This window comes from Petromyzon marinus, chromosome 80 (genome assembly GCF_048934315.1).
Source record: "Petromyzon marinus isolate PM22_M1 ecotype Great Lakes invasive population chromosome 80, UKy_Petmar_22M1.pri1.0, whole genome shotgun sequence".
NCBI lineage: Eukaryota > Metazoa > Chordata > Hyperoartia > Petromyzontiformes > Petromyzontidae > Petromyzon > Petromyzon marinus.
In genome coordinates this window covers 6,230,519-6,244,466 of record NC_133746.1, presented here as the reverse complement: position 1 = coordinate 6,244,466, position 13,948 = coordinate 6,230,519, and the positions used below count along the sequence as shown (strand labels likewise).

The following is a 13,948-nucleotide window of genomic DNA, read 5'->3' as shown; positions in this document are numbered from 1 at the left end:
ACCAGCACCACCAGCACCACCAGCACCACCACCACCACCACAAGCACCACCAGCACCACAAGCACCACAAGCACCACCAGCACCACCACCAGCACCATCACCACCAGCACCACCACCAGCACCACCACAAGCACCACCAGCACCACAAGCACCACCAGCACCACCACCAGCACCACCACCAGCACCACCACCACAACAAGCAACACAAGCACCACCACCACAAGCACCACCAGCACCACAACCACCACCACCACAAGCACCACAACCACCACCAGCACCACCACCACCAGCACCACCACCACCAGCACCACCAGCACCACAAGCACCACCAGCACCACCACCACAAGCACCACCACCAATCTCCGCCATTCGCCACCAAGTGGCGGTGACGTCACCACGGCGCCTGTGCCAGGCCACGTGCACTTTGAGGCTGCCACGTGAAGTGTCAAAGGCTCTCGCTGCTGACAGGAGGAGGTCACGGGACAGACCCAGATGGCATGGGTTGGCTGACTGAGATGACCGGTAGATGCAGACACACACACAAAGACAAAGATCCCCCGTATAGCCTTAACAGACTGTAGGGGCAAGTGCTCTTAGCGAGCACCTATAAAGGCCAGCACGGCACACGAGGGGGTTGGTTGGGCCAACACCAAGCCCGGCCGCCTTTGTCTCCCTAGCGGCGATGTTTACACAGGTGCACTTTGAGGCTGCCACGTGACGTGTCGAAGGCTCTCGCTGCTAGCAGGAGGTCACGGGACAGACCCAGGTGGTGACATGGGTTGCCTGACTGAAATTACCGGTAGATGCAGACACACAGGCACACACACAGACACACACACACAGACGACACACACTCTCACGCTCCTTTGTTGCTAATGGTGACCTCCACAATGTGAGAGAAGATTACCCGGTTTACTGGCCACGTGTCTCTGGAAATGATCCGCTTACTCAATGGGGGGAATGTAAGTTGGGGAACGTTTCGGAATCCCCACGGTCTCCAGCGGCTTCTGAGCACGGTTGGATCAATGTGAAGTTCGCGGGACACAGTGGCAAGTAGCGCAGTCGAGTAGTTGGATGGGCGAGTGAGTCGCTTGGATGGTTGACTGGACGCGTGTGTGAGTTGATGACTGGGTGAATGACTGGGCGAGTGACTGGATGAGTGGATCATTGGGTAAGTGATTGACTGGTTGAGTGAGTGGGTGAGTAGATGACTAGGGTGTGTGAGTGGATGACTGTGGGAGTGAGTGGATTACTGGGTGAGTGATTGACTGGATGAGTAGCTGGGTGAGTAAGTGAGTGAGTGGGTGAGTTAGTGTGTGAGTGAGTGAGTGGGTGAGTTAGTGTGTGAGTAGATGAGTGACTGGGTGAGGGAGTGTGTGAGTAGGTAAGTAAATGGGTGACTGGGTCAGGGAGTAACGGGATGAGTGTGTCACTGGGAGAGTGAGTGACTAAGTGACTGAGTGAGTGAGTGACTGGATGAGTGAGTGACTGGATGAGTGAGCGAATGGGTGGGTGAGTGAGTGAGTGAGCGGGTGAGTGTCTTGGTGAGTGACTGGATGAGTGAGTGACTGGATGAGTGAGTGACTGGGTGAGTAACTGGATGAGTGAGTGCGTGCGGCGGCAGGAACCGACAAAGGCACTCCGGTACACATCTTTCCAAGTTTAATTACTCTTGTTGAAAGTTTGCACACAGCACTAAAAACAGTAAAATGATTCAACACCACGAGGTCGAATATCTCAGATAGTCTCCAAGTCCCCTCTGCAGTCATCTCCTCTCTCTCAACATCGCCACCATAATCATCAACGTAGCCACAATTAACTTAAGCGTCACGCGAATTCCATCTTTTAAAAAGCAATTATTATTGTTTGCATGTAATTCAAACCATCGCCGCCGTCGATGACCGCTTTTACCCACAACCGCACCACTGGGTTTCAGTTCTACGAGCGCGTTGCGTGGGCGCGTGCGTTTCGAACAAAGGGGGGGAAAATCTACCCCCGAATAATTTCCTCCGCGAACAACGCCATCGATAATGGAGAGGGGTGAATGTCTCTCCACCTCGCGCGATCTTTAAACCCCCCCCCCTAACCCCAACCTCCCTCCGATCGACCACGGGCCGCCACCATCACCAGAGGAATCGGCCCCTCAACCTCGCCATTCGCTGAACCCAAATTAAAACTAAACAGTAACGAAATGAGTCGTATCGTATCGGGCTCTTACAAAAGTCGACCGCTCGCTCGCTGTGACAGCGACGTCGAGGCGGATTTCCGAACGTTCCCCCCCCCCTAACGTTGCCCTAATGTCCACCCGAACGTTGCCCTAACGTTCCCCGAACATTGCCCTAACGTTCTCCTAACATTCACCGAACATTGCCGTCACCGGATGGATCGCCCTCACCGGTCGTAAATGCACACACCGCACGAGCCCGATGATTGGTAAACAAAAACAAACAGCAGCAGCCCCCGTGGTAACATCTCCACGGGGGCTTGTACCAGGCTAGGTGCACTACGGGGTTCTGGCCGCTGGAATTATGTCACGGGACAGAACCAGCAGGTGCCGTGGGATGACTGCTGTGCCAGGCTAGATGCAGGAGGAGGTGGTCACAGGAACAGACCCTGCAGGTGTCATGGGTTGTACTGATTGAGATGACCTGCAGGTGCACCACCTGTGCCCACCACTGTGCCAACTCACAGACACACTCACTCATACTCACTCACTCTCACACTGACTCACTTACACACTCACTCACACACTCGCCCACTCACTCGCCCCACTCACTCACCTGCTCACACTCTCACACTCACTTACAAACTCACAGACTCACTCACCCCGCTCACACACTCTCACTCGCAAACTCACCCACTCACAAACCCTCATACTCACTGTTAGCAAGCAGCACTTACAAAGGCTTGCACAGCACACGAGGGGGGGTAAGTTGCCACCACCACGCCTGTCCACCTTTATCGCCCCAGTGCTGATGTTCTATAGACATACACCGCACCTTTGAGGCCGAGTTAATATAGGGGAGGACCCAGAACCAGGTCAGGTTATCGTGGTGGCCGTAGCTCAGCGCAGCACGCTAATCACTGCACCGCCACTCCCCACAAATTCAAAGATCCACCACCCCCCCCTCCCCGCCGTAGCTTTTAAGAGACTATTGGGGCAAGAGCTGTTAGTGATTAGCACCTACGAAGGCCCCCAGATAAACACACACATACGCGCTCTTCGTCGTGAACTCCAATCGGCCATCCTTCTCTCTTATCGCGTGAGACATGTTGAACAATCATCAGGCAGGTGCGGTGCGTTTGGAAGGGCACAGCAGGCAAATAACCAGGGCGCGTGGCGAGAAGCCAGCAGGGCTTCGTGGGGGTTTTAGGGAAATTATATCGACAACTCCCTGGAAGCAGTCAGTGTCGAACTGGTTTGGGTCTCTGTGTGCGTGTGTGAGAGAGTGGAATAACTGGCCCAGCCAGAGCCACCACATCAGGGCACCCCACCCATCAACACACTCAGCTTACCAAGCACCATATAGAGGTGGGGGGGGGGGGGGAGATATGAATAGAGAGAGATGAATAGGCTGGCCAATTGCACGACGATTCTGGCCATATTTAATACGTAGGCCCCAACCTAACCTTCAACTACAGTGGGCCCAATGTCAACACTACCAAACCATCGAGAGTGAACGCGCGCAAAATGCTACAGTCTGATTGGCCCATCCTGATTGGCGTGAGCATGACCCAATTCAAATGCTTTGCTCCGATTGACTCCTGTCCACATCGCTGTCACGATATTTTGAACAATTAAAAATGCAGCCCGTCGCCCCGATTGCTCGATTAAATGCGCCACGGGCCGACCACGCAGTGAACCCACTGGCCAAAGATATCGCCAAGGGCCATACAAAATTGGCCAATTCAACACTGTCGTCTTCTGATTGGCCAGTGGCACGCTGCCGTGTGATTGGATAGTTGAACACGGCCGTCAATTTCACGGCATCACATCTCAGCAGAGTAGCCGAGTAAACACCGTCTTCCGATTGGTCCAAGATTTAACACAGCGACCCGATGGGCCAATATCACCACGGCCGTCCCGATTTGTCGATTCAACACCGTCTTCCGATTGGTCGACGATTTAACACAGCGACCCGACTGACATTCATCACCATGACCATCTCGATTGGCCGATCAAACACTGTCTTCCGACTGCTCGACGATTTAACACAGCGACCCGATCAACAGTTGTCACCGCGGCCGTCCCGATTGGCCAATCAAACACTGCCCCTCCGATTGGTCAATGACTCAACGCGGCGACACGGTCGGCCGATATCACCACGGCCGTCTCGATAGGCCGAATGAACAATGCGATGCTGCAAATGAGAAGACGTTTGGAATGATTGGCAACGTTCATTTGAAGCCACGAGGCAACCACGAGTAACGCCCCAGGGGGGGGGGGGGGGGGCTATATCGAGGGTTTTCCCCGACTGTTAGCAAGGCGGAGGGGATTGCTCAGTGCGGCGACTGCTGCGTGCCACGCTATCGGAGCGTTAAAAGTCCTAGACGCTTTTTTGTGCCCCCCAAAAAAATCACTAAGTTCCCCACGCGAATTTCCTTGCGACCGATGAACGGTGGAGGAGCGAAGGTAGCGGGAGTGTCACGTGGTTGCGCGCGTGTGCGTGTGTGTTGTGACGTGGCGGTCAGGTGGCTGCAGTGTGGGCGTGGTTTCAGTGCAGCAGCGTGCGCAGCGCGCTACGCTGGCGAACCTGGAGGACCCGGGTTCGATTCCCGCTCTCACAGCCACTACCAACACTCGTGACGACGATTATATCTGAACTGGTCCTGCGCCTCCGACCTAAAATGGGTCCCTGGTTGCCGCCGTGTGAGAACATCGCCACTCGGGGTGACGAAGGCCGCCGGGCATGGTGCTGGCCACCCACCACCTCGTGGTGCTCGCTAACAGCACTTGCCCTCCTGCCCCCGCAACAGTCTGTTAAAGGCTACGCCGGGGATCTTTTTTCGCACCGTACCTAGGCAACTATGCCAATCGGAGGTGAGTGTGTGTGTGTGCGTGGTGTGTGCGCTGATTTGGTACGAGTGTGGATGCGTGGAGTGTCTGCGTGTGATGTGTCTGTGTGTGCGCTGTGTGCGTGTGTACTATGTGTGTACTGCGTGCGCACTGTATCTGTGCTGTGCACGGTGTGGTGTACAGTGCGTCGTGTGTGATGCGTACTGTGCTGCGTACAGTGCGTACTGTGCTGCGTGTGCTGTGTGGAAGTGTGGGGCGAGTGAGGAGGCCGTCTGGGCTTCAATATTGGATCCAGAGGTGTGTGTGTGTAGTGTAGTGCTCCGCGGATGAACAGTGGTGGTGGATGGTGTTGGTTGGTGATGGTTGGTTGGTGATGGTTGGCGGTGGTTGTGGTGGTGGTTGTGAATGGTAGTGGATGATGATGGTGGTTGTCTCCCACGACCATCCAACCACCTCACTTGTGCAGGTAAGCGTCCAGCCACAGCTGTCCGGACGCCCTCAGCGAGCTGGCGTTGGGGGGATGGGGAGGAGAGAGAAACACAAAACGTCACCACCAACCACCAACCAACAACAACAACCACAACAACAACCAAGCAGACAGACCACGGGGTTTGGCAAGATGTCTCTCATCTGCAGCACTACAGCCACGGTGTCCCCCCATGTCCCCGTGTCTCCCTCGTGTCCCCGTGTCTCCCCCGTGTCCCCGTGTCTCCCCCGTGTCCCCGAGTCTCCCCCATATCCCCGTGTCTCCTCCATGTCTCCGTGTCTCTCACTTGTCCCCATGTCTCCCCCGTGTCTCCCCATGTCCCCGTGTCTCCCCCATGTCCCCGTGTCTCTTCCGTGTCTCCGTGTCTCCTCCGTGTCCCCGTGTCTCCCCCATGTACCCGTGTCTCCCCCGTGTCTCCCCCATGTACCCGTGTCTCCCCCATGTCCCCGTGTCTCCTCCGTGTCCCCGTGTCTCCCCCATGTCCCCGTGTCTCCCCCGTGTCCCCGTGTCTCCCCCGTGTCCCCGTGTCTCCTCCGTGTCCTCGTGTCTCTCACTTGTCCCCGTGTCTCCCCCGTGTCCCCGTGTCTCCCCCGTGTCCCCGTGTCTCCTCCGTGTCCTCGTGTCTCTCACTTGTCCCCGTGTCTCCCCCGTGTCCCCGTGTCTCCCCCATGTACCCGTGTCTCCCCCATGTCCCCGTGTCTCCTCCGTGTCCCCGTGTCTCCCCCATGTCCCCGTGTCTCCCCCGTGTCCCCGTGTCTCCCCCGTGTCCCCGTGTCTCCTCCGTGTCCTCGTGTCTCTCACTTGTCCCCGTGTCTCCCCCGTGTCCCCGTGTCTCCCCCGTGTCCCCGTGTCTCCTCCGTGTCCTCGTGTCTCTCACTTGTCCCCGTGTCTCCCCCGTGTCCCCGTGTCTCCCCCATGTCCCCGTGTCTCCTCCGTGTCCCCGTGTCTCCCCCATGTCCCCGTGTCTCCTCCGTGTCCCCGTGTCTCCCCCATGTCCCCCCGCGTCTCACCGTACGACGTCGACGCACGCGGTGATGAGGGTCTTGCTCTGGTAGTCCAGGCCGTGCTTGCTGCAGAGCGACTTGACGAGCGGAGACACCTTGTGGTAGTTGTGACGTGGCATCGTGGGGAAGAGGCTGGAAACGTCAACAACATCAACAACATCATCATGATCAACATCGTCAACATCGTCAACAACGCTAACAACATCATCAATAACATTAATATCAACATCATCATGATCAACATCGTCAACATCGTCAACAACACTAACAACATCATCAATAACATTAATATCAACATCATCATGATCAACATCATCAACATCGTCAACAACACTAACAACATCATCAATAACATTAATATCAACATCATAATGATCAACATCATCAACATCATCAAAATTATCAAAACCAACATCAACAACACTCACATTAACAACATCATCAACATCATCAATGTCAAAATCATTATCATCAACAACACTAACAACAATATCAACAACATTAATATCAACATCATCAACATCGTCAACAACACTAACAACATCATCAATAACATTAATATCAACATCATCATGATCAACATCATCAACATCATCAACATTATCAACACCAACATCAACAACACTAACATCAACAACATTAACAACATCAATATCAAAATCATTATCATCAACAACACTAACAACATCATCAATAACATTAATATCAACATCATTAACATCATCAACATTATCAACACCAACATCAACCACACTAACATCAACAAAATCAACAACATCATCAACATCAATATCAACATTATCATCAACAACACCAACAACATAAACATCATCAACATTAATATCAACAGCAACATCACCAACACCAACGTTAACCATACAAACACTAACATTAACATCTTCAATACCATTATTGTCAACAACATTATCAATAACACCAACATCAACCACATCAACACAACATCAATATAAACATAATCAACACCAATATCAACATCATCAATTACAGCAACCACAGACATTAATGGTGACTGTGTGGGTGGTGATGATGACGTTGATGGTGTTAATGATGCTGATGTGTCGTTGATGGTGCTGATGTGTCGTTGATTGTGTTGATGAGGATGATGACGTTGATGGTATGGACGATGACGTTGGTTGTGTTGACGATGACGTTGGTTGTGTTGGCGATGACGTTGATGGTGTTGACGATGACGTTGCTGGTGTTGACGATGATGCTGATTTGGCGTTGACGGTGTTGATGATGATAACGTTAACAACTACATTTATGGTATTGACGATGATGTTGATGGTGCTGATTTGTCGTTGACGATGTTGTTGTTGATGATGATGATGATGACGTCGCTGGTGGTGACATTTGGCCACTCACTGGTGCTCTATCTGGAAATTGAGGTGACCGCTGAACCAGTCGTTGAAGAGCGATTGGTCCACATTGCACGTGGCCTCCAGCTGCAAACAGATGGCAAACGAACATCACGGACCTACAGGGCGTCTGGACTTTCACGACAGCCCACGCGTCTGTGTGTGTACGTGTTAGCACGCCATGCTCTAACATGGTTTAAAAATGAATCCGCGACAGGATGAATGATCAATTTAGCACGTAGCAGGAGGCTTTCACAACCAATATTATCCAAGATAGAGGGCTTTATGGGGGGTTAGTTTGCGTAAATATTAATGTCGTTAAACCCGCCACCACCAAATGCTGGTCGTAATTATTGACGAAACGTCGTACTCAGATTGTCAATGTTGTGCATTTACTCTCCAACTCAAGTGGTGTAGTGCTCTTCCAGTAACTCATTGGCACGTCCTGTTTACGTGACTAACCCTTTTACTAATTGGCTGTGTCGGGCGGTGGCCGGTTTGATGACACATTTATATTTACGTGGTCTTACCAAAAAAATAAAAACCTCTTGTGGAGAATGAATGATGAATTATATTAATTGTTTTATGCCCATATATGGAGGAATTGAGCATGGCTTTGCCCATATAAGGAATACTGGAATGGGAATCGACGTGTTTTTAACGGTCCAATGCTCGATTAAACGGGAATCGACTCATTACATTTTCTATATGTGTTCAAGCATGGATCGAGCACGGATCGAGCTGTGAAATTTGTGTAAACATTCTTCAAATCGGCAAAAGTGATTCCTGTCACGTGATTTCTGGATCGAAAGAGATGATTCGTGGATCGAAAAAGCCCCTCCCCACACCCCTCCCGCATTAGGCCGCCCTTTGACACTGATTGGCTCCCTGCTCCATTAACATAATTTATAATTAATTCCTTTTCTCTTGTCACAGCGCGACGAACCCGACGACCCCAGTTCGATTCCCGCTCACGGCCATCACCAGTGAGAATTATCTGAGCCGGTCCTGTGCCTCCCCTAGGTCGACTCAGCCTCAAGTGATTACCTGGTGCGATATGTAAAAAAAACTTCTCCACTGGGGAGACAAAGGCGGCCGGGCGTGGTGCTGGCCACCCACCCCCTCGTGTGCCGTGCCGGCCTTCATAGATGCTCGCTGATAGCACTTGCCCCAAAAGTCTGTTAAGGCTATATGGGGGATCTTTTTGCTTGTGGGGAGCACTGGCACAGCAGTCAACTCATAACGCCTGGGTCTGTCTCATGACCTCATCCTGCACCTAGCCTGGCACAGCAGTCAATCCATAGCGTCTGGGTCTGTCCCATGACCTCATCCTGCACCTAGCCTGGCACAGCAGTCAATCCATAGCGTCTGGGTCTGTCCCATGACCTCATCCTGCACCTAGCCTGGCACAGCAGTCAACCCATGGCACCTGGGTCTGTCCCATGACCTCACCCCGCACCTAGCCTGGCAAAGCAGTCAACCCATGGCACCTGGGCCTGTCCCGTAAGCTCCTTCCGCACCTAGCCTGGCACAGCAGTAAACCCATGGCACCTGCTGGGTCTGTCCCGTAAGCTCCTTCCACACCTAGCCTGGCACAGCAGTAAACCCATGGCACCTGGGCCTGTCCCGTAAGCTCCTTCCGCACCTAGCCTGGCAAAAGCAGTCAACCCATGGCACCTGCTGGGTCTGTCCCGTAAGCTCCTTCCACACCTAACCTGGCACAGCAGTAAACCCATGGCACCTGCTGGGTCTGTCCCGTAAGCTCCTTCCGCACCTAGCCTGGCAAAAGCAGTCAACCCATGGCACCTGGGTCTGTCCCGTAAGCTCCTTCCACACCTAGCCTGGCAAAGCAGTCAACCCATGGCACCTGGGTCTGTCCCGTAAGCTCCTTCCACACCTAGCCTGGCACAGCAGTCAACCCATGGCACCTGGGTCTGTCCCGTAAGCTCCTTCCGCACCTAGCCTGGCACAGCAGTCAACCCATGGCACCTGGGTCTGTCCCGTAAGCTCCTTCCACACCTAGCCTGGCACAGCAGTAAACCCACGGCACCTGGGCCTGTCCCGTGACCTCCTGCCAGCAGCGACAGCCCTCGGCACTTCACGTGACGGCCTCCCAAGTGCACCCGGCCCGGGACGGGCCGCCCTGTGCTGCCCGCGCGGTCGTGGGCCTCGCACCTGCATCGTGGTCCAGTCCTTGTGCTTCTCGTGGTCGATGTCCATAGGGATGTGGTTCATCTGCGTCACCCACACGAACCAGTGGCTCTCGATCACCCTGCGCACGGTGGGCACGCGAGACGACGAGACGACGAGAAGTCGGGACGGGCGTTTTTCGAGAGGGGCCGCTGGACTGCCCAACGTGCGGCCGTAGTAGTAAAAAAAAAAAACGAACGCGAAAGCCATTCAGCAGTGGATAGACAATGGTGATGGTGATAATTACACTGAGAGACAGGCACAGAAGCACGTGGCTTAGAGAACACACTCTGAGCAGTGACATCACCACCATCATCACATTGATCTCCATCCAGCAGCGGTACAGACCATGGTGGTGATGATGATTACATTGATAGACAGAGAGAGGAGCACGTGGATTAAGGAACACACGCAGGGTAGAGGAGAAATCACCACCATCACGGTGATCTCCATCCAGCAGTGGAGAGACCATGGTGATGGTGATTACACAGAGAGACAGAGGAGCATGTGGATTAAAGAACGCACGCGTGTGGTCGAGACATCACCACCACCGCCACATTGATATCCACCCGGCAGCGGAAAATGGCCGCGTCTTCCTGGGGTGGAGTGGGGGTGGTGGGATCGACGTTCCTCACCTGACCACGAAGATGAGGGCCATGGCTCCCAAGAGGCCGTAGAAGGGAGTGTAGGTGAGGAAGTAGCGGATGTAGTAGGTGACCGACCACGCCAGGTCCTGCGACGCGCATGTAACGACACCGACAGCAACCGTGTACTGGGAGCCTCTTCACTGTTGCAGTGACATAGAATCGGTCACGTAGCAGCATAGCGCTGGCTGCTGGTGGGGAAGGTGGATCTGCAGCTTGCAGCATTCCTGAATGACAGCAGGCCAGGTGATAGACCAGAGAGGGATCTATGGGAAGGGTCACGGAAGGGGCACATCAGGAGCCCGCTAGTAGGTTCCAGAAAAGGGGGCGTGGCCGGGGGCGGAGTCAGGCCACGCTGACAGTATAAGGGGGGCCCCCGGGAGGGGACCTCGGGGCTGTCGTTTGGAGCGGGATCCCCGTCGTGCTGCTGCTGGAGTCATCGCCGTCGTCTCCGTCTTCACCATCTCGGCGTCGCCGGTCAGGCAGTCTACCGGCTGTCCTGACTGCGAGCCGTAGTTCATTTAGTGGCGCGTTATAAAAGTGTTAATTGTCAGGCCGTGTTAATAAACAGAGTGCCTCCGAGTCTTAGTGTCTCCGATGCAGTCACTACACTGTTGTGACACGCAGCAACCACCCTAGGCCCGGCTTCCTCCGGGTCTTTGAAGCTCGTCCCTTCTCTCGAACGTTCCCCTTTCCTTGTGTCCTTCTCGAGCCCTCCTTCTCGAACCTTCCCTCACCGCTTTTACCCCGGCCAATCCCCCGTCCTTCTCCCTCAACGGTTCTCAAGCGTCGCCTCTAGGTTCGACTTCCGTTTTTTCTGCCTTTTCCCGTTTGAACCTTTCATTACAGTCCCTTCAAACCCTCGCCTCCCGAACAATCGTCCTGGAGGCCCCTCCATGCCAAGAGGAGGCTTTGGTCTACTTCCTGGAAGTCCGTCAGAGGGATCGCGACACCATTCGAAAAACCATGGGCCTGCTTTTGATAGAATCTCCACGCGGTGGTGGTGGTGGTGACGATGATGATATCAGCCACTACTCGGTTTAGCTGCTATCCTTAGTGATAAGCCACGTCAGGGTCGCTTCTGAATAAGAGGCTACATAGCTCGATGAGGGCTTACACCTATTAAGATAAAAAAAAACTAGTTTAGTTTTATTTGTATATGTTTTTGTTAAGTGATGCGTTTACCTTTTCTATACTTTTCACTCCTATCACGTTTGTGTGCATTGTTGTTGATGTCACGTTCCGACAAAAGCGGCTGGGCCGGGGAGTCGTGGTGCTTGAGCCACAACTACACACACCCCTCTCTCTCTCGTGTGCCCACAGTTATCGGCCTTCAGAGGCACTGCTGCTGCTGCTACGCGCTTATAACAGGATAAAAATTAATCAGATTTTTAACAATACCATGCTTGATCCACGCTTGATCCATGCTCAAACACGAGCTTGGATATTTTGAAGACGCATTTTTTAATCATTAAAGTGATTCGTGTCACGTGATTTCTGAGATCTGAAGAGACGATTTGTGGATCGCATCATGATTTCTGAGATCTAAAGAGACGATGCGTGGATCGGAAAAGATGTGCCACATTAGGCCACCGCCTGATGCACATTGGCTGCCTTCCAGGTGAACATAATTCACCAATAATTTTATCTTGTTAAAGCACGCAACTCGCAGTGTTGAGTGTGCGAGCCCGGGACCGTTGCGATCCCGAGTGTGACTCACCACCCAGTCTCTCCTCTTGATCATCGTGTTGATGATTTGCAGGTGGAAGTACACGGGGATGAGAAGGGGCGGCCCGACTGCAGAACACCAGACAAAGACAAAAGTAGAGTATCCGAACACCCACCGACCCAGCCAATGGAACACAGAGGCAAAGGTCAAATATCCACCCAGCCACCCACCACCCACCCATACACCCAATGCAACACAGAAAAAGGTAAAATATCCACCCCCCCACCATCCACCCAATGCAACACAGACAAAGATAGAGGTAAAGTATCCAAACACCCACCCGCCCACGCAATGCAACACACCCACCCAGTGAGGTGAAAAATACGCAACATGTCGAGAAGATTGCTGTTGTATGTCTGTATGTCTATTGGACCGTTCTGCCAGCATGTGTGTATGTACGTCGAACCTCTTTCGCGCACCGTACGTTGCCAACCGTGCTAATCGGAGTTGCGATTGGCACGGCTGACTGGCGCCCGCCAACACCAATTACCCGCCATTCAACAGGAAGGTGCGGTGACGTCGCCAGGTGCCCCTTTGAGGCCACGTAAAGTGTGGAAGTATCGCTGACAGGAGGTCACGGGACAGATCCAGCAGGTGCCATGGGTTGACCGACTCAGATGTCTGGCAGGTGCACCACCTGTGCTTCCCACCGTGCCAACTCGCTGCGTTTTAGCTCCCTCGTGCTCCGCGCGTTGTTGTGAGCGTCGCTCCTCTGCCCTCCGCTGCTGCTGGAGGACCACTGCCTCAAACTCCTCAGTAGCATCCTTCACGAGCCTCCTCCACAGAGGCCGATCTTGACACCGCTGGTTCCAGTCATTGGCAAGTCCACTCAGCTCTATATCACTCCATTTCTTCTCTAGCCCTTCTTGTGCCCCGTTTAGCCCCCTCTATCCACCCAAACAGAAGCTGATGGCAATGTGTCCACATCTTTCGAGGATTTGTGAGCTCCTCACACAATCCCCCCTGGTTAAACCCAGGATGGATCATAGGCAGGCCAGCCTGAATGTTTCTAACCGGCGCAAATGTTCCATTAGGGGAGGTCCACGTTTCGCTAGTATAGAGAATGGAGGGTATGACTGGCCGAGAAGACCTGAAGCTTTGTGTGGAGCGACAGACCAGGTAGCTTCCACACAGTGTTACGGAACCGATGAAAAGATAATGCTGCTCGACTTATTCGGAGTGAGACCACTGCTGTCAAACTGGAGCCGTTCATGAGCACACCACGCAAGTATGTGAAACTCTCCACTCTTTCCACAACTGCCCTATCATCAATTGGGAATTCTGGGGGTGGATTGTCCGATGGTACAAAATACCCAGGCAGGTGCTTAGTTTTGGTGGGGTTGATGGTAAGTCGCCGCCACAGACACAGACACACACACAAAGACAGATATACACAAACACGGTACAGACACACAAATACAGACACACACAAAGACACATACACACAAAGAGACACACACAAGACACAGACCACACACGCACGAAAACACAAATAAAC

At 53.2% G+C, this 13,948-nt stretch overlaps 1 protein-coding gene across 1 annotated transcript in view; it reads right to left on the bottom strand.

The window, feature by feature from the left end:
- Positions 1-1,645: 1,645 nt before the first annotated feature.
- FADS2 (fatty acid desaturase 2) overlaps positions 1,646-13,948 on the bottom strand; it is a 29,586-nt gene continuing 17,283 nt past the window's right edge. Inside the window, exons 6-11 of the mRNA XM_076057202.1 lie at positions 12,442-12,518; positions 10,713-10,810; positions 10,063-10,159; positions 7,895-7,974; positions 6,515-6,640; positions 1,646-5,523 (exon numbers count right to left, since the gene is read on the bottom strand). Coding sequence (XP_075913317.1) covers positions 5,472-5,523; positions 6,515-6,640; positions 7,895-7,974; positions 10,063-10,159; positions 10,713-10,810; positions 12,442-12,518 — 530 coding nt within the window. The 3' untranslated portion in view covers positions 1,646-5,471. The remainder of the gene's footprint in view (positions 5,524-6,514; positions 6,641-7,894; positions 7,975-10,062; positions 10,160-10,712; positions 10,811-12,441; positions 12,519-13,948) is intronic.